This window comes from Varanus komodoensis, unplaced genomic scaffold (genome assembly GCF_004798865.1).
Source record: "Varanus komodoensis strain SLA01 unplaced genomic scaffold, ASM479886v1 scaffold313, whole genome shotgun sequence".
In the NCBI taxonomy this organism is placed as follows: domain Eukaryota; kingdom Metazoa; phylum Chordata; class Lepidosauria; order Squamata; family Varanidae; genus Varanus; species Varanus komodoensis.
Window position 1 is genome coordinate 31,927 of NW_025335785.1, and position 26,657 is coordinate 58,583.

General features: G+C 48.3%; 1 protein-coding gene and 1 long non-coding RNA gene across 3 annotated transcripts; one reads left to right on the forward strand and one right to left on the reverse strand.

Moving 5' to 3' along the window:
• On the forward strand, positions 1 to 26,331 carry LRRC75A (leucine rich repeat containing 75A). Its single transcript, XM_044437918.1, has 4 exons — positions 1 to 376; positions 7,078 to 7,206; positions 11,635 to 11,747; positions 24,457 to 26,331. The coding sequence occupies exons 1-4, from the start codon at positions 86 to 88 to the stop codon at positions 25,043 to 25,045; spliced, it is 1,122 nt and encodes a 373-aa protein (XP_044293853.1). The 5' UTR covers positions 1 to 85; the 3' UTR covers positions 25,046 to 26,331.
• Positions 776 to 16,876, reverse strand: LOC123027292. 2 transcript variants are annotated; one of them, XR_006415483.1, is made up of 4 exons: positions 16,717 to 16,876; positions 4,571 to 4,658; positions 1,738 to 1,871; positions 776 to 1,182 (listed from the first exon to the last, which is right to left on the reverse strand). It is a non-coding gene; the product is annotated as an uncharacterized LOC123027292 (long non-coding RNA). The 2 variants fall into 2 exon arrangements; XR_006415482.1 differs by lacking the exon at positions 776 to 1,182 and having other exon boundaries at positions 1,584 to 1,871.
• Positions 26,332 to 26,657: the final 326 nt, after the last annotated feature.

Consider the following 26,657-nt stretch of genomic DNA (forward strand, 5'->3'; position numbering starts at 1 on the left):
CCGGCGGCGGCCCCGAGCGGCGCCTTCGTCTTCTCGGAAGCCCTCCTGAAGGAGCCGCGGAGGGGACGGCCGGTTTCGCCGCAGCATGGGCGCCAAGCAAGCGAAGGGATGCCCCGCCGGCGGCGGCGGCGGCGGCGGCGGCAGCCCGCACTTGGCTTCCCTGGCCGCTCCGCGGAGGAGGTTGATGCCTGGCCGGGAACGCGGCGACTTCCTGGCGTCTCTCGTGGTGCGCTCAAGCGAAAAGTTTGGCAAAAGCGGCGGCGGCGCCGGGCTCCCGCCGTACCACCGCCGGATCGGCCTCATCCAGGACATGCTGGGGATGGTCAAGCAAGGCAAACAGGAGGAGGCGACCGACCTGCTGAAGCACCTGCGCCAGGTTGGCGGCGGCGGCGGCGGGGGGATCGCGGGCGGGGCGGCATCGCGGAGCGGCCAGACCGGGCGCCCCAGCGGAGAGATGGAGGGAAGCTCTTCCCGGGCGGCTTTGCCGGGAGCCGCCGCCCCGAAGCTTCGTCCGCTCTGGCCCGAGGCGAGGCGGGGAAGATGCTCCAGGGCAGCCGCTGCCGCCCGCGCTCTGGCGCAGGGCAGGCGGCTGCGGCTCGCTGCCAGGCGGCATCGTTGGCTGCCCGGCCGGCTCTGGACCGCTCTGCCGTGCGCGGAGGGCTCGGCAGCCTTGTGGAAGCCGGCGTCGTCGGGCCAAGAGGACTCGGTGGCGCCCTGGGCCGGCGTGGCTCAGGCTCACTGGCGGCCGCCGCGGCCTCCTGTGGCCAGCAACCTGCTGCTTATTTCGAGCTGGGTAACATTGGGCCTTGTCGAAGGGCCTTCGGGAAGTCCTTGGGCAGTGAGCTCCAGCGGCGGGGGAGAAGATTTCCCAACCACCAGCACTTGTCCCCCTAAGCCCAGACACATCAGTCCATCTATCCACCCCCACCCACGCGCACCCACCTTTTGAAATCCTATTGGGGAATTTTGACCTGCAAACCTTTGCCAAGAAGCAGCTGGAGCTCCCAGCAAGGCCAGCCATGAGTGCTTTCCTCCCTACTACAATTTCTTGTGTGTCCTCAGCCCAGTGCCCTCAGGCCACTGGGCTTCAGTTTCCATCAGCATCAGTGTGGGAGTTGTAGTCTACTCTGTTTGGAGGGTTCCAGGGTGGGGAGGTCCAGCCTTGTTCGTGTTCACTGCATACTGTAAAGAAATAAATAGCAAAATGACTAATTGTCTAGGGCAGTGATGGCGAACTTTTTAGAGACCAAGTGCCCAAACTGCAACCCAAAACCCACTTAGTGCAGACACTGCAATAAAACCTGAATACTGAGGTTTTAATTGAGGGAACAAAAAACCCTCACAGCCAGTCCAAGCATCCTTGGCAGTGCACTGACTGGCCATGTGAAAGCTCGGATGAGCCGCGGCTAATGAGTCGCAGCTCACGACTCATTGCCTGGTGCTGCTACTCCTTTCCAAGCATGCGCATGGCCCCTACGTGCGCTGTTATCTGATGCTCGGCTGCTGGGGCGATGCTGGGGTGACTTGGCTCACGTGCCGACAGAGAGGGCTCCGTGTGCCCGCTGCAGCACGCATGCCATAGGTTCGCCACCACTGGTCTAGGGTATTTTTCCCCTTCTTGCACTTGAACAAAGGGTCTAGGGTTCTCCAGGCCAGGATGCAAAACATTAGCAAGTTGAAGGACTGCTGGTGCAGAATGCTGGTTTTGTCAGGTTAAAAGAATTTGATGTGTCTCACTGGTCCAGTATAAACTGGCTGCTCAGAGGTGGTGTGAGGTTCCCTGCAGTTGTAAGGGTGGTTCCAATCTATGAATCCTTGAGAGCAACCAGAGAGAGGGATTTGAGTGATGAGGTGGCCTGAGGATGGTCACTCTGAAAGAAGGTTTGCAAATTGACATGGATTAATAATTTGTTAGTCTTCAAAGTATCAAAAGACAGTATCTAAATTTCTTACATTTAGATTTGTATTTATGATTCTTAGAGTCATAAATAAGTTTGGCCTAAGTAACACAGTGGGAGTCCTAGCCATTTTGCCATTAACAACCTGATTGGTTTAGCCTTGAGATTACTTTTCCAACCTTTGTTATGTGAAAAGAGAAACAAGAACCTTGCCTGAATATTCAATATTTGACACTTCATTCTGTAGCTACAGGATGGCAAAGGGTTGGGGAAGACTTTCCTCTGTCCCATTGTGGATATGTTGATTTCTGAATGCGCTCCAACGGAGCAAAGCTCAGGGAGCCAAGGTTCCATTTGGATGCCAGGAAGCACTTCCTGACTGTCAGGACCCCGAGGGTGTGGAATGGGCTTCCCCGGGAGGTGGTTGAGGCCCCATCGGTGCGGGTGTTCAAGGATAAGCTGGACGTCCACACGGTGGGCATCTCGTGAGTGGAGCCGGCTGGTGCCAGAGGTCAGACTAGATGGCCCAGGAGGCCCCTTCTGACTCTCAGTTTCTGTGTTTCTATTTGCAGGATCGGCCCCAGGCAAGGCCATGTATCCTGCTTCAAGTGCCTGCATCTTGCCTGATGCTTGCCATGTTTCCTGCCCTGTTTTCCTTTCCAAGGTTCCTATACCTCTGTTTGTCCTCTTGGTGCTCAGTCCCTGGCTTGTTCCTGACCATATCCTTGTTCTGCCCTCCTGCATACTTCTGGCTCCTGACCTTGGCCTGTGCCATGACTGATTTGGACTTGCCATTCAACCTTATATTCAGACCCTGTTTTACCTGGAGTTCTGTTGCCCTGGTACTCATACTTCTTCCGCTCTTGCCTTGTCTCTGGCTGCCCGTTCCCCAGAATTTGGACTAGTCTAGGGAACCCTATGGAGAACTTTGTGAGGGGGGCGGGTTCCTGAAGGGAGGAGGCAAGGATGCACCCAGTTTTATGCAAGGAGACAGCACATTTTATGTCACTGATGGTTCTTCCCCTTATCCCCAGATTCTGGGAATGGGGGTGCTGAGGAATCTTGGTTTGACCTCTCTTGCTCCTCTCTCACTAAATGTTGGTTCCCAGCTTCCGCTAGTTGCTCCCACCTGCTTCTGTGGTGTTCTTCTGCCTGGGCCTTTGCAGCTGGGCCTTGGCCACCTGTTGTGTGAAGTTGTGCTCCAATTTGGTGGGGCCATGCAGTCAGGGACATCCTGCTGTCAAAATTATCCTTTACTTTGATGTTTGAGCTTGGCTCCAAAATTCCTCTTTCTTCATTGGGAGGACCTGGTGCTTTATTTTTCATTTTTGCTTTTTTTATGGGTTTCTAGTTGTTGTTAGTTGCAAAGTCATGTCCGACCCATCGCAATCCCATGGACAACACTCCTCCAGACCTTCCTATCCTGCACCATCCCCCGGAGTCCACTTAAGCTCACGCCGACTGCTTCAGTGACTCCATCTATCCACCTCATCCTCTGCCATCCCCTTATTCTTTTGCCATCAATTGTTCCCAGCATTAGGCTCTTCTCCAGTGAGTCCTTCCTTTTCATTAGGTGGCCATAATTATTTGAGTTTCATCTTCAGAATCTGGCCTTCTAAAGAGCAGTCAGGGTTGGTTTCCTTTAAGATTGACTGGTTTGATCACCTCGCAGTCCAAGGGACTCGCAGGAGTCTCCTCCAGAACCACAATTCAAAGGCCTCAATTCTTCAGCGCTCAGCCTTCCTTATGGTCCAACTTTCACAGCCATACATTGCAACTGGGAAAACCATAGTCTTGACTATACGCACTTTTGCTGGCAGGGTGATGTCTCTGCTTTTTAGTATGCTGTCTAGTTTTGCCATAGCTTTTCTCCCAAGGAACAAGCATCTTTTAATTTCTTGGCTGCAATCACCGTTTGCAGTGATTTTGGAGCCCAGGAAAATAAAATCTGTCACTACCTCCATTTCTTCCCCATCTATTTGCCAGAAAGTGATAGGACTGGATGCCATGATCTTCGTTTTCTTAATGTTGAGTTTCAAGCCAACTTTTGCATTCTCCTCCTTCACCCACATCAAGAGACTCTTTAGTTCCTCTTCACTTTCTGCCATTAGAGTGGTATCATCTGCATATCTGAGGTTGTTGATATTTCTCCCAGCAATTTTAATTCCAACTTGTGATTCATCTAGCCCTGCCTTTCTCTTGATGTGCTCTGCATATAAGTTAAATAGACAGGGTGACAGTATACAGCCTTGCCGAACTCCTTTCTCAATTTTGAGCCTAAGCTTAGGTGGACTCCGGGGGTGGTGGAGGACAGGAAGGCCTGGAGGAATGTTGTCCATGGGGTCGCAATGGCTCGGACACGACTTTGCGACTTGCAACAGTTACCATTGCTGGTGTGCTAGTTGTCACCTGTTTTAAGTGTTTCACATTAAGGTTGCTGGCAGATGTGTTTTGTGTTCTCCTTTCTTACAGTCATGTGGCTCTGCACGTTGAGCATTTTGTAATATAAAGCTTTGATTTTTCTTCATTACCTTTGTGGCTGTAAATCAGAGTTAGACGACTTGTGTCCCTCTAGCTATTTCTACCTACAACTCCCCTCACCGCTTAGTTATGTTAGCTAGGATTGGTGGGAGTTGGAGCCCAAAAGATCTGGAGGCCCACACATTGCTCACCTGTGCAGGAAGCGATAAGCTTGACTTCAGATTGCTCTGTGGCCTCCTGGTGCCAGTCCAGATACATGGAGTGCAGTGAAAGGTGGGGCTTAAAGAGGCAAAGAAACAATGGGTTACTTTGTTCAAATTCGGTAGCTGATGAACCAATGCCTCTGCACTGGAGGAGGAGGATGTAAACTACCTTTGGGCATCTTTTGAATTTGTCTTAATTAAGGGAAACTATTCTGTTCTAGGAACTAGTTAACGGACTAATCACTTAAAAGCAAGATAGCTTGTGAAGGCCAAAAAAGTAGATGTCTTTAAGAGATGCCATTGTGTGTGTGTGTGTGGTGGGGGGGGGGCACCCCAGGCTCAGAAACATCCCACTGGCACTCCACTGCTTGTAGTAATAACCATGTTATAGTTAATGAGTTATAAAAACACATTTTTAATGTAATGTGAGTGACTTTTGAATCAAACCAATACTTTCTTTATGTCCCTGAGCATCCAAGCAGAACCAGCACAAAAATGATGGGTATTATTTCATTTTCAAAGCTTCCTGACAGAAACAGTAATACTTTTGCCATGGGAAATTGGTCCAAATCTGCCACAGTAACCTTCTCTAGTGTTTATTTGGGAACATAGCCAGCAGCTGAAAGGCAAATTACCCTCTTAGATATGCTTTGTATTTTTCTCCAGTGTTGGAAAGAGAGAATCTGACAGCAATGACTAAAAAGGGTGTGGAAATGAGCTCATTGCTTGGCCTGCAGCCGGCTTTCAGTTTGGCCTTGCCAGGCTTTATACTGTTTCCATGTGGAGGTAGAAGGAAGGATAATGGCATCTGTGGATTAGAGCGGCTTGGGATAGGGCATGGTGCTGACAGATCAGTAGCCAGGTAGTAAGCGTACTATATGCATATCCTTTTTCTTACAAAGAACTCAGAGTAACTTACATAATACCCCTCTTCCTGCTCTCCGTCTTATCCCTGCAACAACAACTTTGTAAATCTGAGAGTCTGTGATTGGCCAAAGTTGACCCCCATGGCCAGGTGAGGACTAGAACCTAGATTGCTTGAGTTCAAATCCCACACTCTAAACCACTACACTACCCTGTTCTCATAGATGCATAGATTTTGCATGTCTGCAAAAGCTCTACAGAAGAACATTCAGAAATGTTTACAAAGATGTAATGCAACAGCTCATCTGCCTCCACCAGCAGCTGTTTGACCCTGAGCAATTGTCCGCACCCGTGGATAGTTTTGCCGCATTTCATACATTCTCATGCAGAAATAATGTTGGGATGTTCTGCAGAAGAATCTGCCTTCTATTCAGGCTGCACAAATGATCCTATGTACCATCCAGTGCTCTCTGAAGCCTGTGAGCCTCATCTGCCCTGCTGAGAGGAATGCCAGGGAGAACTTTGTTTCTGCCCAGGTCACATTGCAGAATATATAAAAGTGTGGCTAAACATATACTGTTCTTTTCTTTATTATGTATTTGTAATATTTTATTTCTGTAAGAGTTCTCAGTAAAGCCAAATAAAATGTCGATAATAGCGTTGAATCAAACAAAAATCAATAAAACCATCTTTAAAAAGCAAAACAACATCAAAACCACCAATCATAATTTAAAAGGCAAAATTAAAAAAAAAATGTTTTACAAATGCCAGTCTGGGGAAGTAGCAGGATTGCCAAAGCAAATCCACATGTGGAGAAAAAAGGCCATGCACACAGCATGTTGGCACCACATGCCCGTGATCCAGTGTTCAGAACAATGTCTTCCAGTGTTTTCAGAACAATGAAGCAGGCAAGTCAAATGTGGGTGGAGGGGGAATTTGCCCCTCTGGAGCACAAGTTGAGGATCCAAGGTAGGAGTACATGTCACCCAGGCAGAAACCTTTCAGAGGCGTAGACATTGCTGGAGATAACATCACTCCCTCCAAAGGGGCTAGAAAGGGACTCTGGATGTTTGAAGAAGCATACCCTGTCAAGCTCACGCTCTTTGACTGCTGTAATATTCGAGTTGGGTATTTTAGGTACTTCGTTGCCCTCCTAGAACCAAGTTGTCACAATGGCTTCCAGCAGAGCGGCGAAAGTCTGTCCTGGGTTGTGCATACCAGCAAGAGGAGAAGAGGGGGTGGTTGGGCCCATCGCTCTGGCCAAGAAGCTTGTCCACTTGCTTATGTTTCCTCCTATCCACTCGAGTGACGTGGCTGCTAGAAAGTGATGTTTCCAGCTGAGATGCCCCTCGAATCAAATAGTTTTCTTAGTCCAGCTGGTCTCTGGGCCTGTAGTGACAGTCACAAAAGGAAATGTGGACTGGGCAAATCCACGACTGGTGGCTGCTGTGGGTGTTGCTGCACTTGCGTGATTTCTTGTCGGAGGAGTCTCACACCCTAGAGCTCTCCAAAGCTGGGGTGGGACATGGCTGCAGCATCATGTGTTTGCAGGGCTGTGAGGACTAGTGCCATCCCATCTTTACTGCAGGTTTCCACTTGCTTAGCTTTGCTCTTTGGCCTCTCCTCTGCAGGATTTGGGAATGGAGTCCACCTCACTGGATGATGTCCTGTATCGCTATGCCAGCTTCAGGAACCTTGTTGACCCCATCACCCACGACCTGATCATCAGCTTGGCCAGATATATCCACTGCCCCAAACCAGTAAGTACTCCCTGGGCAGACTGGGTTGGAGTTGTTGCAAGTGTGTTGAAGGGAAAGCTGAGTTGGAAGTGAGGTAGGTGGTGCTGCTGTCCCCAGATGTGTTGGCTCACAGGTGGCCCTGTCTTGTACTCTGGAGACCAGAGCGGCCTGGGCTTTGAGTGGCAGGCTGGTGCCTGGTCCTGTCCAGGAGCCCATGGGAGGAAGGGGCGAGGATGGTGGCCGCCAAGGTGGCCAGGCCAGAGGACCTGGCTGGAAAAGGTCAGTGGCAAAGCCAGGGTTGTTAGAGGAAGGCTTGATTAGCGCAAAGCAATGCCAAGGCAGATATGTGGGGTGGCCAGCAGGCGTTTGCCTCTGCAAGGCATTTCTCTGGTTCGTGCTGCAGATTAAGAAGTCCCAGGCTCTCTTTCATCCATTTTGACTGACTGTAGAAATTCCTGTATGTTTTTACAGGACTGTTAAGCAGCCAAAAGTGAGTTTAAGCCAAGCTGTCCATGTAAGCCAAGCTGGGAGGCCAGAACAAAATGCGATCTTCAGATCCCATTGTGTTGTCTATGCTTTCCAGGGCAGCCTGTGTGCGTATACTACAGGGTATATGCATGTCTGTGCCAGGCCATCCTGCATCTCATCTTTAAGCAGCAATGTACAATGTTTGGAGTCAGAACCAGGCAGCCCTTAAGGGAAGTGTGGGGGGCTGAGAGTATCAGGGAAGCTGAGAGCGATGCTGCCAGGAGCCCTGATCTGGATGGTCTCCTAGCAGTGTCACCCAAGCTGAGGAACCAGGCTAAGATGCTAACCCCAACCCTTCAGGGATAGCAGGCATATCAACAGAAGAGAATGGATCCCTCTGATGGTGATGGGGATGGAGGCTGAAGGACATAATATGGAGAAACAGAATGGTTTCCCATTGGCAAGTGGGTGTCAGACAAGGGTGTATTTCCGCTCCCTAGCAACTTATACACAGAATGTATCATATGGAAAGCTGGATTAGGATCAGAGAAAGAAAGAGTGCAGGTGGAGGTTGAATCAGTAATTTAAGATATGCAGGTGATACTTAATTACTGCCTGAAAGCAGCAATGACTTGAACTGACCTCTGATGAAGATGAAAGTACAAAAGCAGGACTACAGCTGTATATTAAGAAAGAAATCACAATTGAAGAAGGATTACGAAACTTGACTGTCAACAATGAAGAAATGGGAATTGTGAAAGATGTTGTATTCCTTGACTCAGTCATCAATTCAAAAGGATACTGCAGCAAGCAAATTTGAAGAAGACCGAGACTGGGAAGGGCAGTAATGAAGAAACTAGAAAAGATAATCAAGTGTAAGGATGTTTCACTGGTGACCAAGGCCAAGATGATTCTCACGATTGTATTCCCTATGTGTGGGTGTAAAAACTGGATAGTGAAGAAAGCTGACTGGAAGAAAATGAATGCATTCCAATCATGAGCCATTATTAAGCTCTTAATAATTGAGGTGTGCTTAGGGTTTCCACAACAGAGGAAGTTAGGTCTGCCTGGAGGGCTTGGGGGTACGGAGGAGTGGCCTTCAGAATGTGGGAGACACTCCTAGCCAGAGCAGGCATTGTGGCTGAGCTGTTGATGAATCTGAGCTGTTTCCAAAGCTGAAATGCTTACTGGCAGCTTGCTGATAGTTTAAACCAGGCATATTTACGATTCAAACAATGCTGGATACAAAACAAATAGAATTTCTTAATTTTGCTCTATTTTTAGTTGCTTGAAAAATGGCACATTGCACATTGTTTAATGTTGTTTACTCACTGTTTGCTCATTCAGATGGCAGCTGGAGTTTGACTCAACACAAACCACACACATTCTTATTTCAGCTAGTGCATTTCCATATGAAGGCAGCTACCCCAAACAAGGTCGTTTGCTGGCATGCTGAGAACAGGTTCACATTCTGACTGAGAAGCATTTGAGGTCTGGAGAAAAGGACTGGAGCCTTGGAAGCCGTCTGTGTGATGCTGGTGCAAGAGCAGAACTTGGATAGCTGGGCTATTCTCACATGGCCCAGTCAGCTATAGATGGCACTTCCTGGAGCTGCGGGAGGAGGCGCTTGGAGGAGCGGGAATTAAAGATCCCCAGACTGGCTGATTGGGGAGGGCGTCCCGGATTGCAGTCCAGGTTATGGAATAGGCACTGGAGCGCCTCCCACCCACCCCTGTTTTTCACTGGCTGGTGAAGGCCATTTTATTCCACCAGATGTTCCACATGACAGAGAATGTCTTAGTTTCTATACTGCATGCTTGGTTGGCTGATTTTATATTGCAGTTTCATACATTTGTGATTTAGAAATGTTGTGAGCCACCCTCTTCTATGGCCTCAAAGCTAAGCAGGAGGAAAATTGGGGCACATCAGTCTTTCTGGCACTGTGCTTCTCTGGCCTTGCAAGCAGGAGTGGGAGACGGAAGTGATTATGGAAACCCACTGGGCCACGCAGGCCATATGGCTGCCTATGGATGCCCCTAGGAGTTGACGGAGTTGCAGGGAGGGTGATGCTGTAGCTGCTCAGCTTTTGTAGGAAGAGGGGCAGAAGGACCCTTGGAGAGGTCCTGGGGTCTGTCTTGTCCAAGTGCCATCCATTTCTCCAAAGCCTTCGCTCTTGTGATCAGGATTTGCACCTGTCGGCAAAAGCCACAGTGCTGCCTGCCTCCGGTCCATATCTTCTTATGTAAAATAGGTCACCATGAATATTTCACATGGCCTCATAAAGAATTCATGCTGGAATGCAGTGTGGGGGGAGCAGCCTGAATTAGTTGCTTTTCTGGGTGCGGCACAGGGAGCCTGACGTAGATACGCGTAGCCAGGGTGTCTCTGCTAGGCCTCCCCTGGGCTGACACATGGCTGCCGATGTCAAGGCTCAGCTTTCTAGTGGAACCCAACAAGTGTGACTCATGATGGCAAAATCCCAGTTCTTCTTCGCGGTCTCTGTGCAAACACACCAATGGGCTTGACGCGCAGCGCAAGGCCTCGATCGGAGGAAAACTTCCGAAGCTTGGCGCCATGGAGTGGGCGGGAGCCTGACCTGTCCCTTGCGCAGGCAGTATAAAGGGGATGGCTCCCGCCCAGTCCCTCAGTCCCTTTCCAACTGCGCTTCGAGCTCACCTTGGATCAGGCCTTCCACTCTACTTGCCAGTTCTGCTCAAGCTGTACCATTTTAAAAAGACTCCTTGCGCATGACAAACAGCAAGGCTGGCCGTCATCTCCTGGTTTAGTGCTGAGAGAGTTTTCCCAGCTGCAGCAAGTTGTATGATGCAGCTTTGCTCCAGAGTGCTACAAGCTGATGTCCAAGTGAAGCGAAACTGCTTGGTGTGGCTGGGGGAGCCCTCAGGGAGGACTGCCTGGCTCAGGGCGGGGATGGAGCAGGCTGACCCCAGTCCACCGCCAGAGCTGCCTAGCGACTTTGGGGGAGGTGGGGTCATGCTGGTAGAACATCCAAGGCTCTATACTGGGGTCCTCAAACTTTTTTCACCAGGGGGCCAGTTGAAAGTGCTGGTGCTGGGCGTGGGCTGGAAAGGCGGTTTCTGGTGGTGTGTGCGGGCCGGCAGCGGCGCGTGTGCAGCAAGGCATGGGCGGGTGCGCGCGTGCGGCGAGGGGAGGGGAGGCACAGGCGGGCAAGTGCCGCAAGGTGGGCGCACGAGGCAGCGGCTTGTTTGCTCGGAGATCATTTTTTCCAAGTGAGCAAACTGCTGCCTCCCGCATGCAGGGCGATGTGGGTGGCGGCAGGCACACGCATGAATGTGCATGTGGGGTCCAAATGGGCATGGCGGGCCGGGTCCGGCCCCCAGGCCGTAGTTTGAGGACCCATGCTCTATACGGTAATCGCCAAAAGCTCCACGGGTGAATCACTCCTCGGGGGTTGATGTCATGGGAGGGCTTGGCTGACCTGAACACAGAATGGCTTAATATTTTACGATGGCAGCTTGCTGCCTGATCCCTGGTGATGGCTGCCAGTTCTCCACTGGTCAGGTCCTGTTGGACCAGGGCTTCCACAAGTTGGCACTGAGATCAAAAACTGCGACCTACACTGTGGGGTGTGATCTGGGGCAGGGCTTGGTGCGTTGGCCAAGATGACCTGACAAGGAATGTGTGGGTCTTTTGAGTGAAATAGGAAGCTGCTATGTTGGATTTGTAACTCACCTATGAAGGAGTGGCGCTTGTCTTGGAAGAGAGGGAGCTTTCTAACTTCACTCCCCTCTCCCATCCACATCCTCCCCATTAGCTGAGAACTTTTTCTGATTTGCACTGGACAAGTCCTGTTTGCAAGGGTGCTGGTTCTACCTGCCACAAAGGGTTGTGCCAGAGCAGCTTTTCAAGGACCTTGGCCCATTAGACAAAGGCAGTTTCCTTCAGGCTGCTGACTTCTCGGCTTCTGACCCTTGTGCTCTCCTTTCTTCCATCACGCTTCAGGAAGGGGACTCCCTCGGGGCCATGGAGAAGCTCTGCAGGCAGCTGACCTACCACCTGAGTCCGCACTCGCAGTGGCGCCGCCAGGGCATCGTGAAGAGGAAGCCGCAAGCTTGGTGAGTGAGCACGGTGGTGGCCTGGCGGCTTCCTTGCCAGGTTGGCACCCTGGAGCCTCTCAAACCTAATGCAGTCCACAGGGGCACTGGCTGCAAGGGGGCTGGACTCTGCATAGGGATGGGCTAACTGGCTAGTGGTGGCCCCTAGCACAGGTTGCCTCTTTGGCAGGACCCAGCCCTGTCTCTGAGATGGGCAGCTGCCAGTCCCTAGAACCACAGGGCCTACTCAGCAGCAAAGTAGGTGGTGGAAGCACAGAGACGGAGTGGCTTCTACACTTTCCCATCTGTCTTCATGGCAGCTGTTACAAGTATCTTTATCTTTATAATTGTATAAATATAATGATTATTGTTGTTGCTATTTTGAAAAAAAACCCACCTTAATAAAGGTTATTCCCAAGACAGCCTGAATGAGGCTAGTGCTCGTGAGCTGTCTTGCTGCTGTACAAAAGAGGGCAAAGAGGCAGGCAGCTGCTGCAGCTTTCCAGTAGTGCAGGCAGGGTGAAGCGTGCCTTTTGGCGTTGCTTCCATTCGTTGAATTTTTCAAACAGAGTTTTGCAGACCTGGGACAGGGAGAAGCAGCTCTTTGTAGACTTTCCCAGTGTTTGCTAATCTCCCGTTCCCTTACGCAGCATCAACATGAACGAACAAGTTGACTCTAGCTTTCAGTTTCTGTGGTGGGAGAAATACCAAAGCAATAGAAGGAGAAACTTTCTGAAGAGGCTGCTGCATTAGGCAAGCCAACAAATATCCACAAGAACATCTGACCCATGTGAGGGTGTTCCACATCATGTCCCTAGGCATTTCATGCAGAAACCTTTTATCTGCCTCGAGTTGAAGGGGGAAATTCCAGACAGGTTCAATGCTGGTGACTTGTCAGGTCGTATTAGTCCATGTTCAGCGGTGTGAAAATATGATGGTGTTTTGTCTCCCATCCTTTCTCATCAGTTCTGATTGTGACACTCAAGCACAGGCAGGGCTGCTGGGGAAGCAGAGCAGCGGCTTTGCTGGCAGACAGAGTGATCTGGACCCCACACAGCCCAAAAACTGGAGCAGCCAGTTTCCTGCCCTTTCCTGCCCTCAAAGTGCAGGCTTTTCTTTTGCCAGGAAGGTACTCTTTGCTGCTGTGTAGAACTGTATCTCTCATGTAGGGTTTAAGAAAAGAGTCCAGGTCTCTTGTACTCACAAAACTCCCACACTTGGGCCTTGCCAGGAAGCATGACGAACTGAGATCAAGTCCGCAAATGCTTGGGAATGCTGGCAGATCTCTTCTTTGCTCGGACTATACTAAGACTGCAGGTGGTGTGTGCACAAGTTGGCTCAGACAGCAGGTGGTATGTGCGCATGCGGGCCTCACTTCCCGTTGCCCAAGCAAATGCTTGGCATGTGACAGACTGGTGGCAGAGAAAAAGGAGACCAGTGTCTAGAGAGCCAAGCTAAGGAAACCTGATGCATTCCCACGCCCAAACAAGATTCCTGACATACTTCTGTTCTGGTAGCAGCTGTTGCCAAAGGTGGGGCAGCTTGGATGTGCCCGAACCCAGGTGGCTGTTACCTTCTGTACACCTGCTGCTGCTTTTCCCCTTTCTGATGCTGCGGAAGGGCCTTCCGGGCAATGTGGCCAATGTAGGCAGCATGGATGGTACTGTGTTTCCCCAAAAATGAGACCAGGTCCTATAATAATTTTTGCTCCAGAAGACGCATTAGGGCTTATTTTCAGGTGATGTCTTATTTTTTCTTACGAAAGCCGTAAGATTCTTGCCCCGAGAGTCCTCCACAATTCCTTTCTTGTACTCAACAGAATAGCTCTTTCTTTTTGCACTCATCTTGTCTGGGGGTTAAAAATATTATTCCCTTTACCATTCAATCAAGTCACTCACACATAAGTGCATTAAGTACGTCCGCTACAACACACAATGTATTGAATTATGAAACATGTACAACATTATTCATGCATTGTGTCTGTACTCTGATTGGTCATTTGGCAGTATGTCTTGAGTTCATCTGTTTACATAGGCATTTAACTCTTGTATATTTTTAATTAACAGCCCCTTCTTGATTAGCAGTTAGTTCAGCATATGTTTGTGGCATCCTAACAAGCTTGATTAAATTATTCCCCTGGAGAAGCCAGTCTGCAGCTGAGGTGTAGAGGGCTTTTTTCTGAACTAGGAGCCAGTCCTGCAGCCTGTGAGGCAGCCTGGCTGTTTTTAGCTGCTCTGTGAGGTGTAAAGGGGTGCTTCTGCAGCATTTTTTGGGCGAGGCCACACAGAGGCTGGTCCCAGTAAACATATCCTTCTCACATAACTGTTTTGGGATTGTACAGTGGGATATAAGTGTCACCAGCCCCCCCCCCCCCCCCCGTCTCAACAGTTTTGCTTGCTGATTTGGCCTTGAGACTTCTCTGTGTCCTTTCATTGTTAATGCACAGTCACCACCCTGCACAAGCAGGAGTAAATACTCGACATGCTTTCCTACAAGTGAGTCTTGCTGACGTCAGTGGGATTTACAAATGAGTTAGCACAGATACCCCCTCTTGGATGCACCTTGATGTGGTGAGGGTGTCAGAGAAATTGTGAGCAATGCCACCAAGAGGCCAGACTTTTTCACTAGGCTGGTCTCCTGGCAGGGTCACCCAGGGCAGAAGGTCAAAGCTGAGGCACCAGACTAAGACTGGACTCTTCAAATTTGACAGCCACATCAGCAGAAGAGAACGGAACTTTCTAATGGTGATGGGGGCAGAGAAACACCTGATGGACAGCTACTGACTCTTACATTTCCTGACTCTTAGAGCAGTACAACAGAACCAATTACCTAAGGAGGTTGTGGGCTCTCCCAAGTGGAAGCATTCAAGATGTAACTGAACAGCCATCTTACAGGGATGGTTTAACTTGGTGTCCTGCACTGAGCAGGGGGTTGAACCCAATGGCCATCTGGCCTCTTCCAACTTGACTGTTCTATGATTCTATACTAGGCAGCAGCAGTAGTTGAAGACAACATTGGCAGTGATGCTCAAACTGACTCTTCTTAATGCTCTAACTCTGCTCAAACCACTTCTGCATCTTTTTACCTTGAAAGTCCTATCATGATAGGAGATAGTGCAGAAGATGACACTTCCAGCTTGGAAGGCTCTCAGTCAGCACAGGAAGAGCAAAGGACTGTGCTGTGGGTAGAGATGCAACCAGATCAAAATTCAGAGGAAGTCTAGTGGCTGACATGCACAGAGGTGAAAGGAAAATTCAGTGCTGCACATGACACACAATTGGAACTTGGATCGTGAGAAGCATTAAGCAAGACAAACAGGGAATCTTAGAACAAGAATTAAACAGTGCAGTACTTGGCATGAGCCCATTAAAGAGATAAAAGGATGACCAAAGAGGAATCCTGTGAGGAGGAACCTGCAATATTAGAAGGGGGAGTGACAGCTGCTCTGGAATGAATAATGCACATGAAGTTCTATTAGAACTATTCTAAGCTGCAGAGACTGAACTGGTCAAAATCCTAACATAAATCCTGATTTGCTGGAAAACAAAACAATGGTCCACAGGCTGGAAACATTCAATATACATTCCAATCCCGAACAGAGGAGTGCAGCAAATACTGTACCATTGCAGGCAGAGTGATGCTCAAGGTGTTGCAACAAGTTCACTCTGTCTGAAGCAAATGCCTGCAAGCTGGATGCTAAAAAAGAAAGAAACACATGAGCTCATATCACAAATATATTATGGCTTCTGCTACACACTAAAGAATGTCAAAGACCAGTCTCTGCTTTATAGGCTACAGCAAAGGCTTTGACTGTGTGGATCACAAGAAGCTATGAATGGTCCTGAAGGAAGCGGGTGCCTCAGCTCTGATCATCTGATGCACAGCCTGCATCACGGACAGAAATGCTATCAAGAATGAATATGGAAAAGCGGAAGAGGAAAATGCATCAGGCAAGGGCAAATTTTATGTCCCTATCTGTTCAATCTATACACTGAACATACGAGAAAGAAAGATGGATTAGGATCAGAGGAAGAAAGAGTGGAAATTGGTGGAAAATGCATCAGTCATTTAATATGTGTACTATATATTATACTATATTATTGACAGAAAGCAGCAATGAATTTGAAATGACTCCTGATGAAAGTGAAGGAAGAAAGTGCAAAAGCAGGATTCTGGCTGAACATTTAGAAAACAGATATCATGACAACAGAAAATTATGGAACTTTACTGTCAACAATAAAATTGTGAAAGATTCTGCATACCTTGGCTTAGTCATTGGAGACGGCAGCCAATAAATGATTAGAAGACAGAGACTTGGAAGGGCATCAGGGAAGAAATTGGAAAAGAGCCTCAAGTGTGAGGCAGCTTCACTGGAGACCAAGCCAAGATGCTCCTGACCACTGTGTGTGGGTGTAAAAGCTGGACCATGAAGAAAGGTGGCAGGAAGAAAACGGATGCATTCAAAACATGGTGCAGCTTTGCCAGACTGACAGAAGGATGAGCAAATAAGTAATTACAAATCAAATTCAGCCAGAATTTTCCCTGGAAGCAAAAAGGACAACATTTAAAATGCTGTATTTTGGGCACATCATGAGAAGGCAAGACTCGCTGTGGAGAAGACAGCGCTAGATGAAATCAGAGGCAGAGGAAGACCAATGATAAGCTGGCTCAGTTCCATAGAACTGAGCCCCAAGGCTTTGGTGAATGGGGCGGCATGTAAGTTTACTAAACAAAATAAATAAAAATAAATAAAGGCACTGCCTTGAGATGGCCCTGCACGGCATAGCTCATAGCTTCACTGAGCTACGCAAGCCCCTTGCCACGACAAGGCAGTGATCCATGAAGAACGAAATTTTGTAACAAATTATTAGTGCCCTTTCTTGGCTTTTTTGATTTGTATATTAACATAAGCTTGGTCCCACCCTCTGAAGCAACAGAAAACCTACGTTTTACTTTCTGTATGAGCTACCCTCAAGCTCAAGGTACTGACCTGTAGTCTCTTCCTAGGGACTGGCTTCCAGGGCCCTCTCACCTCCTGTGGAAATCTTCCAGTTTTTCAGTACATTTTCAAGCTGCAGCGCCTAGAACGGGATATAGACCTCCAGATGGTCTGACCAAATCCTTATTGCCGTCAGGAGCCTGTCCTTCTGTTGATATGAGCCAGAATTGCATTAGCTTTCTTAACTGCTGACTCATTGAACGATTGGACAGCCACATGTTGGCGATTACATGAACAGAGCTGGCTGGAGTCTGAGGTCTGATTAGATGGCCTGGGAGGCCCCTTCTGACTTGCTTCGTTTCTGTGTTTCTATGTTTAAGCACTGGGCCTACTAGAACTGAGATCAGCTTTCCTCCAGATGCTGTGGTGTGCAACTCCCATCAGTTCCAACTAGTATGGCCAGTGGTGGGAGATGTTGGAAGTTGCAGTCTGAAACATCTGGAGGTTTTCACATCTAAGAGCACTGCCTGAGAATCCTTTTGTGTGTGCTGCTGTCAAGCCAGAAGTAACCTATTTTGGGATTGTGTGTGTGATGATTTTTGCCTCCATGCCTAACTTTGATCTCTCTTGAGACTGTTTGTGTTATCTTGGGCCAGTTTTTTACTCTGTCAAGATAATTTTGAATCCTGTTGCAGTCTCCTGAGGCATTAGCTATTACTCCCATGAGCAAATTTGATGAGCACCCTTAAGGTGTTTATTAAGAAGCTGAACCACACAGGGGCCAAGACAGAACTCGCCTGTCACAATAAATAATTTTAAGTTGAAGGCCATAGGACTGGGCCGCAAAAAGCAGCTGTGTGAGCCTCATTCAGAACGCTTTAAGCTGATGCTTGCTAGGCTTTTAAAAACGCATTATTTAAAGACAAAGGCAAATGAGTGCTAAGAAGTGTGCAATTTTCAACAGAGAAGTTATTGGGATTAATTCTCCCATCTGCTTCACTATGGTCCTGACTGTGATCTCTGTGCTTGTATTAAAAAAAAAAAAAAAAAACAGAACGTGGCGAATCTTAAGCATACTATTTGAAAATGAACTTTGGGTTACATTTAGTTTGACTGCATTGAGCGTCGAAGCCTGCTAAATTTAAGTGAGGAAGGCCAGAAAGCCTAGTGCCTGAAACAAGTAGAGCCTTATTGGCCAAGTAAAACAAAGGACTTGAACCCAGTGATTATGGTTAGTTACTTATGTTTCACAAAAAGATTGTAGGAATAGAGTCCCTCACAGCTTCTGCTTCTTTGTCCTCCCATGGACCTATCAGATGTTGCACAGGACAAGTGCCTCTGCCTGCCAGGCATGTGAAGATCAGCTGGTCGGTTCCTGTGTGCGAGGGTCCCTTTGCCCCAACAGCACTGACTTTTCATTGGGTTTTGTAAACACCTTTACTCTGTTCCCCTCTGACACCTGCAAAAGCACACGTCTCAATATTCCAGTCTGCTGCTTCTATAATGGGCTCATTTCCTGTGTTCAAACACTCTCCCTTTCTGTGTGCATGTTTGTGTGTTACAGCACATGCTGTTAATTAGCCTTGGGTGTCCTGGACTCTGCAGCTGACAAGAACTTTCTGACAGCTCCTGCTGCTTGCAAAGGAAGATTAAAAATGAGCAGTGAAATGTGCAGTGCTTGGACACCTGAATGCCACAGCGGATGCATTTATGGGCTGCAGTGCATGCATGTGCACATGCCTGTCCGTCTCTGCTCCTCTTGAGCAGTGGTGATGCAGTGTTGCTGGACGAAAGGCAGGAGGCCAGAGCCAGCCCTTCCTGGGAGGATGTGAGGTTTGCTCCCACTATCATTCTTAATTATCTCCACAACCCTTCATTCCCTCATCTTTCCTCAGATTAGTCAGATTAATTTCTCTGTAAGGAAATCAACCCTGACTGCTCTTTAGAAGTCCAGATACTGAAGATGAAACTCAAATACTTTGGCCACCTAATGAGAAGGAAGGACTCATTGGGAAAGACCCTGATGCTGGGAATGACTGAAGGTAAAAGGAGAAGGGGACAGCAGAGGATGAGGTGGCTGGATGGGGTCACTGGGGCAGTGGGTGTGAGCTTGGCTGGACTCTGAGGGATGTTAGAGGACAGGAAGGCCCGGAGGAATGTTGTCCATGGAGTCATGATGGGTTGGGCATGACTTTATGACTAAACAACAAACAACTTCTCTCTGGATGTAGTTGCCAGCCTGCTCCTAGGGAAATTGGCACTTTGAAGTTTCCCACAAAAGTTGGGGGTAACTAACCCGGGTTGGAGAGATGAGAGCAAGCAGGTATTCGTGTTGTTAGCAGTTCTTCAATGTTTTTTTTTAACAAGGAATCACTTGATTTCTAAAAGCATTTTAATGGAGGGTTTTCATCTGCTTTTATCCCTCCCTCTATAATGATAACTATGCAAAAATTACAAAACAGTTAAACATGCTAGAAGAAATAAACATATAAGCTCACACACAATTTATTAAAAGGTAAAGGTAAGGGTTTCCTTTTGACATTAAGTCCAGTCATGCCTGACTCCAGGGGGCGGTGCTCATCGCCATTTCTTGGCCAAGGGAGCCAGCGCTTGTCCGCAGACAGTCTCCGTGGTCATGGGACCGGCATGACTAAACACCGAGGAGCAGGAACGCTGTTACCTGTCCACCGAAGTGGCACCTTTTTATCTACCTGCATTTGCATGCTTTCGAACTGCAAGGTTGGCAGGAGCTGGGATGGAGCAACGGGAACTCACCCCGTTGTGCAGATTTGAACCGACAACCTTCCGATCAACCAGCCCAGCAGCACAGCGGTTTAAACCACTGCGCCACCTGCAGTCCTACAATTTATATAGAAGGAAATTAAATCTAAAATAGCCCACATTTGATGTCTTATGCCAGTAGGTGAACATTTCTAAGTTTGTTTTTTTAAAAACTTTGATGTGTTCTAAATGGACTGTACTTGTGCTGCTTTTATTGATTTACTGTTTGTATCTTAATTTGGGATCAGTTCTGGGATGATATGTATAACTCTTCCAGCTCAGCTTTACAGGCATTTAATGGAGGGTGGGAGGAGGGTGGAGGTGATTGTCACCCCTGCACTTGCCTTGCTCTGCAAAGTGCTTAGCTGATTTTGTCCACCTAAGTGTGGGAAGGATACAGAGATGCCACCAGGATATATTATATCTTGGTGGCAAGTCTCCCTGCAGAAGCCTGCCCCCCTCCCCCCACCTTTGAGAAGGTCCGGCAACCTTGGAAAAGTGGCTGGCATAATTTGTGCCTACAACTGAGCGGGGTTGCACTCTGAGCATGGATCCCCAGCTTGGGGTGTAGCCAGAGGGAGTGCTCTCCCTACATCTCTTATGAATTCAAAGCTAAGAGATGCTCAGGTATTCAACAGTACAGCATAACACCCGTGAAGTTGCAGTTCAGCATTCGCGGCCTCAGTCTTTCGCAGAATTTTCTGTGCGGCAGCTTGCTCGCAAGGAGATCGGTTTGGACTCACTCGGAGAAAATGATCTCTCTGCGCGCGTGCCCCTGCCTCTCCATGTGTGTGCGCCCCCCCCCCCCCCAGCCTGGCCCTCACCCCCGCCCACACCACCTTGGTGGCTGGCGCCCATCGCCAGCACCAAATTCGCTGTTTTTCACAATTCACGGGTGTTCTAGGAATGCAGCCCCTGTGAATTTCGGGGGACTACTGTATAGGAAGTAATTAAATAAATATAAATAAATGTTTTTGTGAACCCCTGTGATGATTCTGAAGGATGGGCTCTGAATCTAATAAATACATTAATGAGCAGAATTTGGGGGGCAGGTAAAGTGAGTCTCCACATTTTCAAATCCTAAGCCCACCCAGATGGGACCTGTGGAAGTGGACAACAAAACTGTAGAAATTAAAGTACATTTAATTCCAGCCATAGAATACGTCCTGGTTTCCGTCCTGCTGTGATTGCATTTCCTAGGTTGGAAATGTCCTTGGTTCTGCACCGTTTCCCTCTGAATGCTGCTGCGTGGGTTGCCAAAGGCATTTGGGCTGCCTTCTGTTTCAGCTATGAGTTGTGATCAAGGCATTGGCTTTGGCTCTGTGCCACTTGGTTTGTTGCGCTTGAACACAAAATGCAGCTTGGCTGTCCTCGTCTGGCTCCCCTGAAGGAGAGTCACCAACTCAGGGCAGCCATGGGGAGCAGTCAAGGCAGTGGACCCCAGTGCCAGCAGAGACTGCTCGAGGCTTTTGCAGCCTCACACTGGCCATATAATTGTGCAAGTTGGCCCTGTGTGGTGGAAAGAGGGAGCATGTCAGAGGCAAAGAGAGGGAACACTCCTTTCTCATGGATGCTCTTTCTGAGATGACAGATTTGTGCTTGCAAATCTGAGTCTTCTCCCGGGCTTCTTGTTGCACTTCTACTTACCAAATGTGCCCTGAGGAGTGCAGAGGAACTGAAGGGCTCTCCTGGATGTTTCCCTGTTCTTCACAGAGAGGACATGCTGGCTGGATCACTGTCTTTCTGGGGCCAACTGGCAGGATTTCTTTTTCTAGCTGAAAGATTTTCTTTCTGTATGCCTTTAATTCAAGTGTATTTTTAATTGGGCAACATTGTTGTTGTTAGTCACAAAGTGGTGTCTGACCCACCGCAATCCCATGGACAACATTCCTCCAGGCCTTCCGTGACTCCATCTAGCCACCTCATTCTCTGCCGCCCCTTATTCTTTGGCCTTCCATTTATCCCAGCATTAGGCTCTTCTCCAGTGAGCCCTTCCTTCTCATTAGGTGGCCAAAGTATTTCAGTTTCATCTTCAGCATCTGGCCTTCTAAAGAGGAGCCAGGATTGATCTCCTTTAAGACTGACTGTTTGATCGCCTTGCGGTCCAAGGGACACGCAAGAGTCTCCTCCAGAACCACAATTCAAAGGCATCAATCCTTCGGCGCTCAGCCTTCCTTATGGTCCAGCTTTCACAGCCATACATTGCAACTGGGAAAACCATAGTCTTGACTATACGCACTTTTGCTGGCAGGGTGATGTCTCTGCTTTTTCGTATGCTGTCTAGATTTGCCATAGCTTTTCTCCCCAGGAGCAACCGTCTCTTAATTTCTTGGCTGCAGTCCCTGTCTGCGGTGATCTTGGAGCCCAGGAAAATAAAACCTGTCACTACCTCCATTTCTTCCCCATCTATTTGCCAGAAAGTGATAGGACTGGGTGCCATGATCTTAATTTTCTTAATATTGAGTTTCAAGCCAACTTTTGCATTCTCCTCCTTCACCCACATCAAGAAGCTCTTTAGTTCCTCTTCACTTTCTGCCATTAGAGTGATATCATTGGCATATTTGAGGTTGTTATTTCTCCCGGCAATCTTAATTCCAACTGGTGATTCATCTAGCCCTGCCTTTCTCATGATGTGCTCTGCATATAAGTTAAATAGACAGGGCGACAGTATACAGCCTTGCCGAACTCCTTTCTCAATTTTGAACCAATCAGTGGTTCCGTGTCCAGTTCTTACTGTTGCTTCTTGACCCACATACAGGTTTCTCAAGAGACAAATAAGATGGTCTGCTACTCCCATCTCTTAAAGAACTTGCCACAACTTGTTGTGATCCACACAATCAAAGGCTTTAGCTTCAAGGAAGCAGAAGTAGATGTTTTTCTGGAACTCCCTAGCTTTCTCCATGATCCAGCGTATGTTGGCAATTTGATCTCTAGTTCCTCTCCCTCTTCAAAATCCTGCCTGTACTACTGGTAGGTCTTGGTCCACATATTGCTGGAGCCTAGCTTGTAGGATTTTGAGCATAACTTTGCTAGCATGTGAAATGAGTGCAATGGTGCGGTAGTTCGAACATTCTTTGGCATTGCCCTTCTTTGGGATCGGAATGTAAACTGACCTTTTCCAATCTTGTGGCCACTGTTGAGTTTTCCAAATCTGCTGGCATATTGAGTGTAGCACTTTTACTGTATCGTCTTTTAAGATTTTAAATAGCTCAGCTGGAATACTGTCGCCTCCACTAGCTTTGTTGTTGCTTGGACTTCCTAAGGCCCATTTGACTTCACATTCCAGGATGTCTGGCTCGAGGTCAGCGACCACCCCATCATGGTTATCAGGGACATTAAGATCTTTCTTGTATAGTTTCTCTGTGTATTCTTGCCACCTCTTCTTAATCTCTTCTGCCTCTGTTAGGTCCCTGCCATTTTGGTCCTTTATCATGCCCATCTTTGCATGAAACGTTCCCTTCATATCTCTAATTTTCTTGAAGAGATCTCTGGTCCTCCCTATTCTATTGTTTTCTTCTATTTCTTTGCACTGTTCATTTAAGAAGGCCTTCTTATCCCTTCTAGCTATTCTCTAGAATCTGAATTAAATTCACCCATTCCTGTCCATTTTAGTTCACTGATTCCTAAGATGTCGATGTTCAGTCTTGTCATCTCTTGTTTGACCACATCAAGTTTGCCTTGACTCATGATTACATTCCAGATTTCTGTGGAGTATAGATATTTACAGCATCGGACTCTCCTTTCACCACCAGATACATCAGCAACTGAGGGTCCTTTCGACTTTGACCCAGTCGCTTCACTCTTTCTGGCGCTACTAGTACTAGCCCTCTGCTCTTCCCCAGTAGCATATTGGACACCTTCTGACCTGAGAGGCTCATCTTCCGGCGTCTTATCTTTTTGCCCTTTGGTACTGTCCATGGGGTTTTCATGGCAAGGATACTGGAGTGGGTCGCCATTTCCTTCCCCAGTGGATCACGTTTTGTCAGCGCTCTCTGCTATGACCTGTCCGTCTTGGGTGGCCCTGCATGGCAGAGCTCATAGCTTCATTGAGCTACACAAGCCCCTTCGCCACGACAAGGCAGCGATCCATGACAGGGTAGGCAACAGTAATAGCTGCCAAATAACACGAGGTACCAGTTCCCCTCTGTTGGACCCCAGTTAGGCCCCATCTTGAGTGTCGTGTCCAGTTCTGGGTACCACAGTTTAAGAAAGATGCAGATAAGCTGGAAAGGGTTCAAAGGAGAGTAACAAAGATGAGCAGGGGACTTGAAACAAAGCCCTGTGAGGAGAGATTGAAATTGCTGGGAACATTTGACCTTGAGAGAGAAGACAGAGGAGAGATGTGACTGTTCTTCAGGTGCTTGAAAGACTGATGCAGGAGAGCCAGGATCTCTTCTCAGTCCTCCCAGAGTGCAGGACATGGAATAACGGGCTTAAGTTACAGGAGGCCAGATTTCAGCTGAGCATTAGAAGAAACCTCCTGGCTGCTAGAGCAGTATGGCAATTGGACCAATTCCTTAGGGAGGTGGTGGGCTTACCCACACCAGAGTCATTCGGGAGCCAGCTGGACAGCGACCTGCCAGGGATGCCTTAACTTGGAGTCCTCAGCAAGGTCTTGTATTCTCCTTGCATCACTACTCTTCCAAATCCATCCATCGAGAGCCCTGCATGGCTGACTGCTTGTCCTCTCTCAGTTTTAGCCCCTGCCCGCAATCCTCAGTAATACATGCAAACTTTAGGGAAAAGATTACTGAATAATATGTGAGCATTAGATAAATATTGCATATTGCCATTAATCACTCTCACACTTTATCAAAATTGGCTGCCATTGGAACACCAGTGTTGCCATGGCCCATACCCAGGAGGCCCATTCTGACGCACTCTGTTTCTCTGTTTCTGTGATTTCCTTTCTCCTATTCTTCTAGCCTGCTCCTCACAACCAGGACAGACCTTTCTTTGGAGAGGGAATGTTAGGAGATGACTCATGGACTCTCTTTCACTCTTTTGCAGTTTGAAGGCAGTGCTAATGGGGAATCCTCAGGACAACACAGTTGACCTGTCTGGCATACCTCTGACCCTGAAGGAATTGGACCGGGTCATCTCCTACCTCCAGCACAGCTCAGAACACATTGAGAATGTGGAGCTCTCCTTCACAGAGCTGACAGATGAGCTGTTCCTCCAGCTTCTGCCTGTCCTCAGCGCCCTGCCGCGCCTCAGCACTCTTTCCCTCAATGGCAACAGGCTCACGAAGGCCATCCTGCGGGACTTAACAGAAGCCCTGAAAGACGCCCAGAATTTCCCCAGCATGACCTGGATTGACCTGGGCAACAATGTGGACATCTTCTCTCTGCCCCAGCCTTTCCTAGTGAGCCTTAGGAAACGGTGCCCTACTCAGGGCAGCCTTCCAACCATCCTTGAGTTCGGAGAGGGCCAGGTAAGTGACTTGGAGAGCCAGGAGGGTCTTCCCTCAGGAGATGAGGACAGGAGTGAGAGTGAGATGGATGATGCCACGTCCAGAGGCCAAGTGTTTGAAGTTATGCTCCTGTCAAGCCAGTCTGCAACGCAAGAGGAGGCCAGCGCTGAACTGCCTCAGACATGAGGCATAACTGCCTCTAGTTGGTTCTGAAGATATCACCACTAGCAGCAAAGGATCTTAGCCAGATTCCGTGGATGCCAACCTCTTGTGATAATTCCAGCCAATTTTATTTCATAGAGGATCAGAATGGGGGACCAGGCTGGAGACTTTTAACTGGACTTTTAAGTGGACTTTTAACTTTTAAACTCCCAAGATTTTATAACTAGCACAGAGGAGATCACTTGTTGCTTCTTTGACAGAAAGCAAGAGAAGCAAAAGAAAAAGACCCTCCTCCTCCTTGCTCATTGCAGAATGCTTGCAGGAAAGGACTCCATGCTTGGTTAAAAGAGGAGCTGACCATCCCACTGGTTTTCAGATTTAATTAGGCAATGTGACCAGGGGGGTGCTGCAGAGTAACACACACTGTAACCTTGCACCAGATCTGTGTGAGTGGATGTCCCTTTCCACACCTTAACATCTCAAAGTGTAACATGTCCATGGCAATACAGAACTTGAATCAGCAAGATGATATACCAGGGGAACCCTGTGGATTGGTTTATACTTTGAATACGACCTGGCAAAAGGAAACTTTTGATTTGGTTTCAGAGGGGCAGTGAATCTATGGAAATGATACAGTGGGTCCATGCTCTTTACAGGACAGATTATTTACAGTGAACTGTGGGAATGAAGCTGATGGTGGCAGTTTCATGTATTCATATTGCAATTAATTGTGGGAAATAGCTGCATTTTTGTTGTGGAATTTGTTTGATGACTCTGTATAGGTGCTGCTCTCACTTACTTGGAACTTTCCATCACTGTGATAGAAGAGCGACTGGAAGGGAGTTTGTATACTCATGGAGCAAATACTGGCCTCAGTTTTGGAAAGGAACTAGAAACCCTCAGCTGCCTATATCAGTTCTCCACAGCTTCCTCCACTCCCAAAACCTTTGAGAGAAGCAGCTGATGGAAGTGAAGCAGGGATGGGGTCTGCTGCCCTTTAACTGCTAGGTATGAGCTTGCTCTAAGGAGGCCAGTTCCTGCAGCTTTCCACACCAGCATCTTCCCTTCCAGAGCTATGCCCCCTCAGCCTGTAGTTCTGAGTGACTCCCCACCTCCTTGGCCAGATGTAGCCCAACTTTCCATCAGCAGCTGTGGCTGTGTCCAGAATGTGTGCCTCACTTCAGCACTTTCCCCTGTGCTGTGTGCAAACTATGGCAGTCGACTTTCTCATAGTTTGCATGTCACTAGATTATTGAAAGTGTACTTTGTTAAGCAGTAATAGAAATAAAGTCTCTTATTTGAAATAAAAAGTTCTCTTTAGCCAGATTAAGCAGTGATACTAGGAGAGGGAGGTGAACCTTGTCACAGAGCAGAATGATGATCCCCTGTAGTGCTGCATGTGTGAGTGTCTGGCCCTTGAGTTGTGCTGGGAGAATGACTGCCAAACAGGCTGTGTGGAGAGGTGAGGACCACCTGGTATCCCACAGGTACCAAGAACAAATAAAATGTGGAGCTTGGCGAAAGCAGCATGGCACTCTGTGGGGTGCTGCAGCCCAGATCCTTCTGGAGAGCCTGCCACTTAACGGTGGATGGACCCTGCTAGATGGATCCAAGGCTGCAGTGGTGGCAGCTGCAG

What these genes read in the sequence shown, in the direction of transcription:
- LRRC75A (XM_044437918.1), top strand. Translation starts at nt 86, where the DNA reads ATGGGCGCCAAGCAAGCGAAGGGATGCCCCGCCGGCGGCGGCGGCGGC. An exon ending in ATATCCACTGCCCCAAACCA is followed by an intron (nt 7,207 to 11,634) that starts GTAAGTACTCCC and finishes ATCACGCTTCAG; the next exon opens with GAAGGGGACTCCCTCGGGGC. An exon ending in AAGAGGAAGCCGCAAGCTTG is followed by an intron (nt 11,748 to 24,456) that starts GTGAGTGAGCAC and finishes ACTCTTTTGCAG; the next exon opens with TTTGAAGGCAGTGCTAATGG.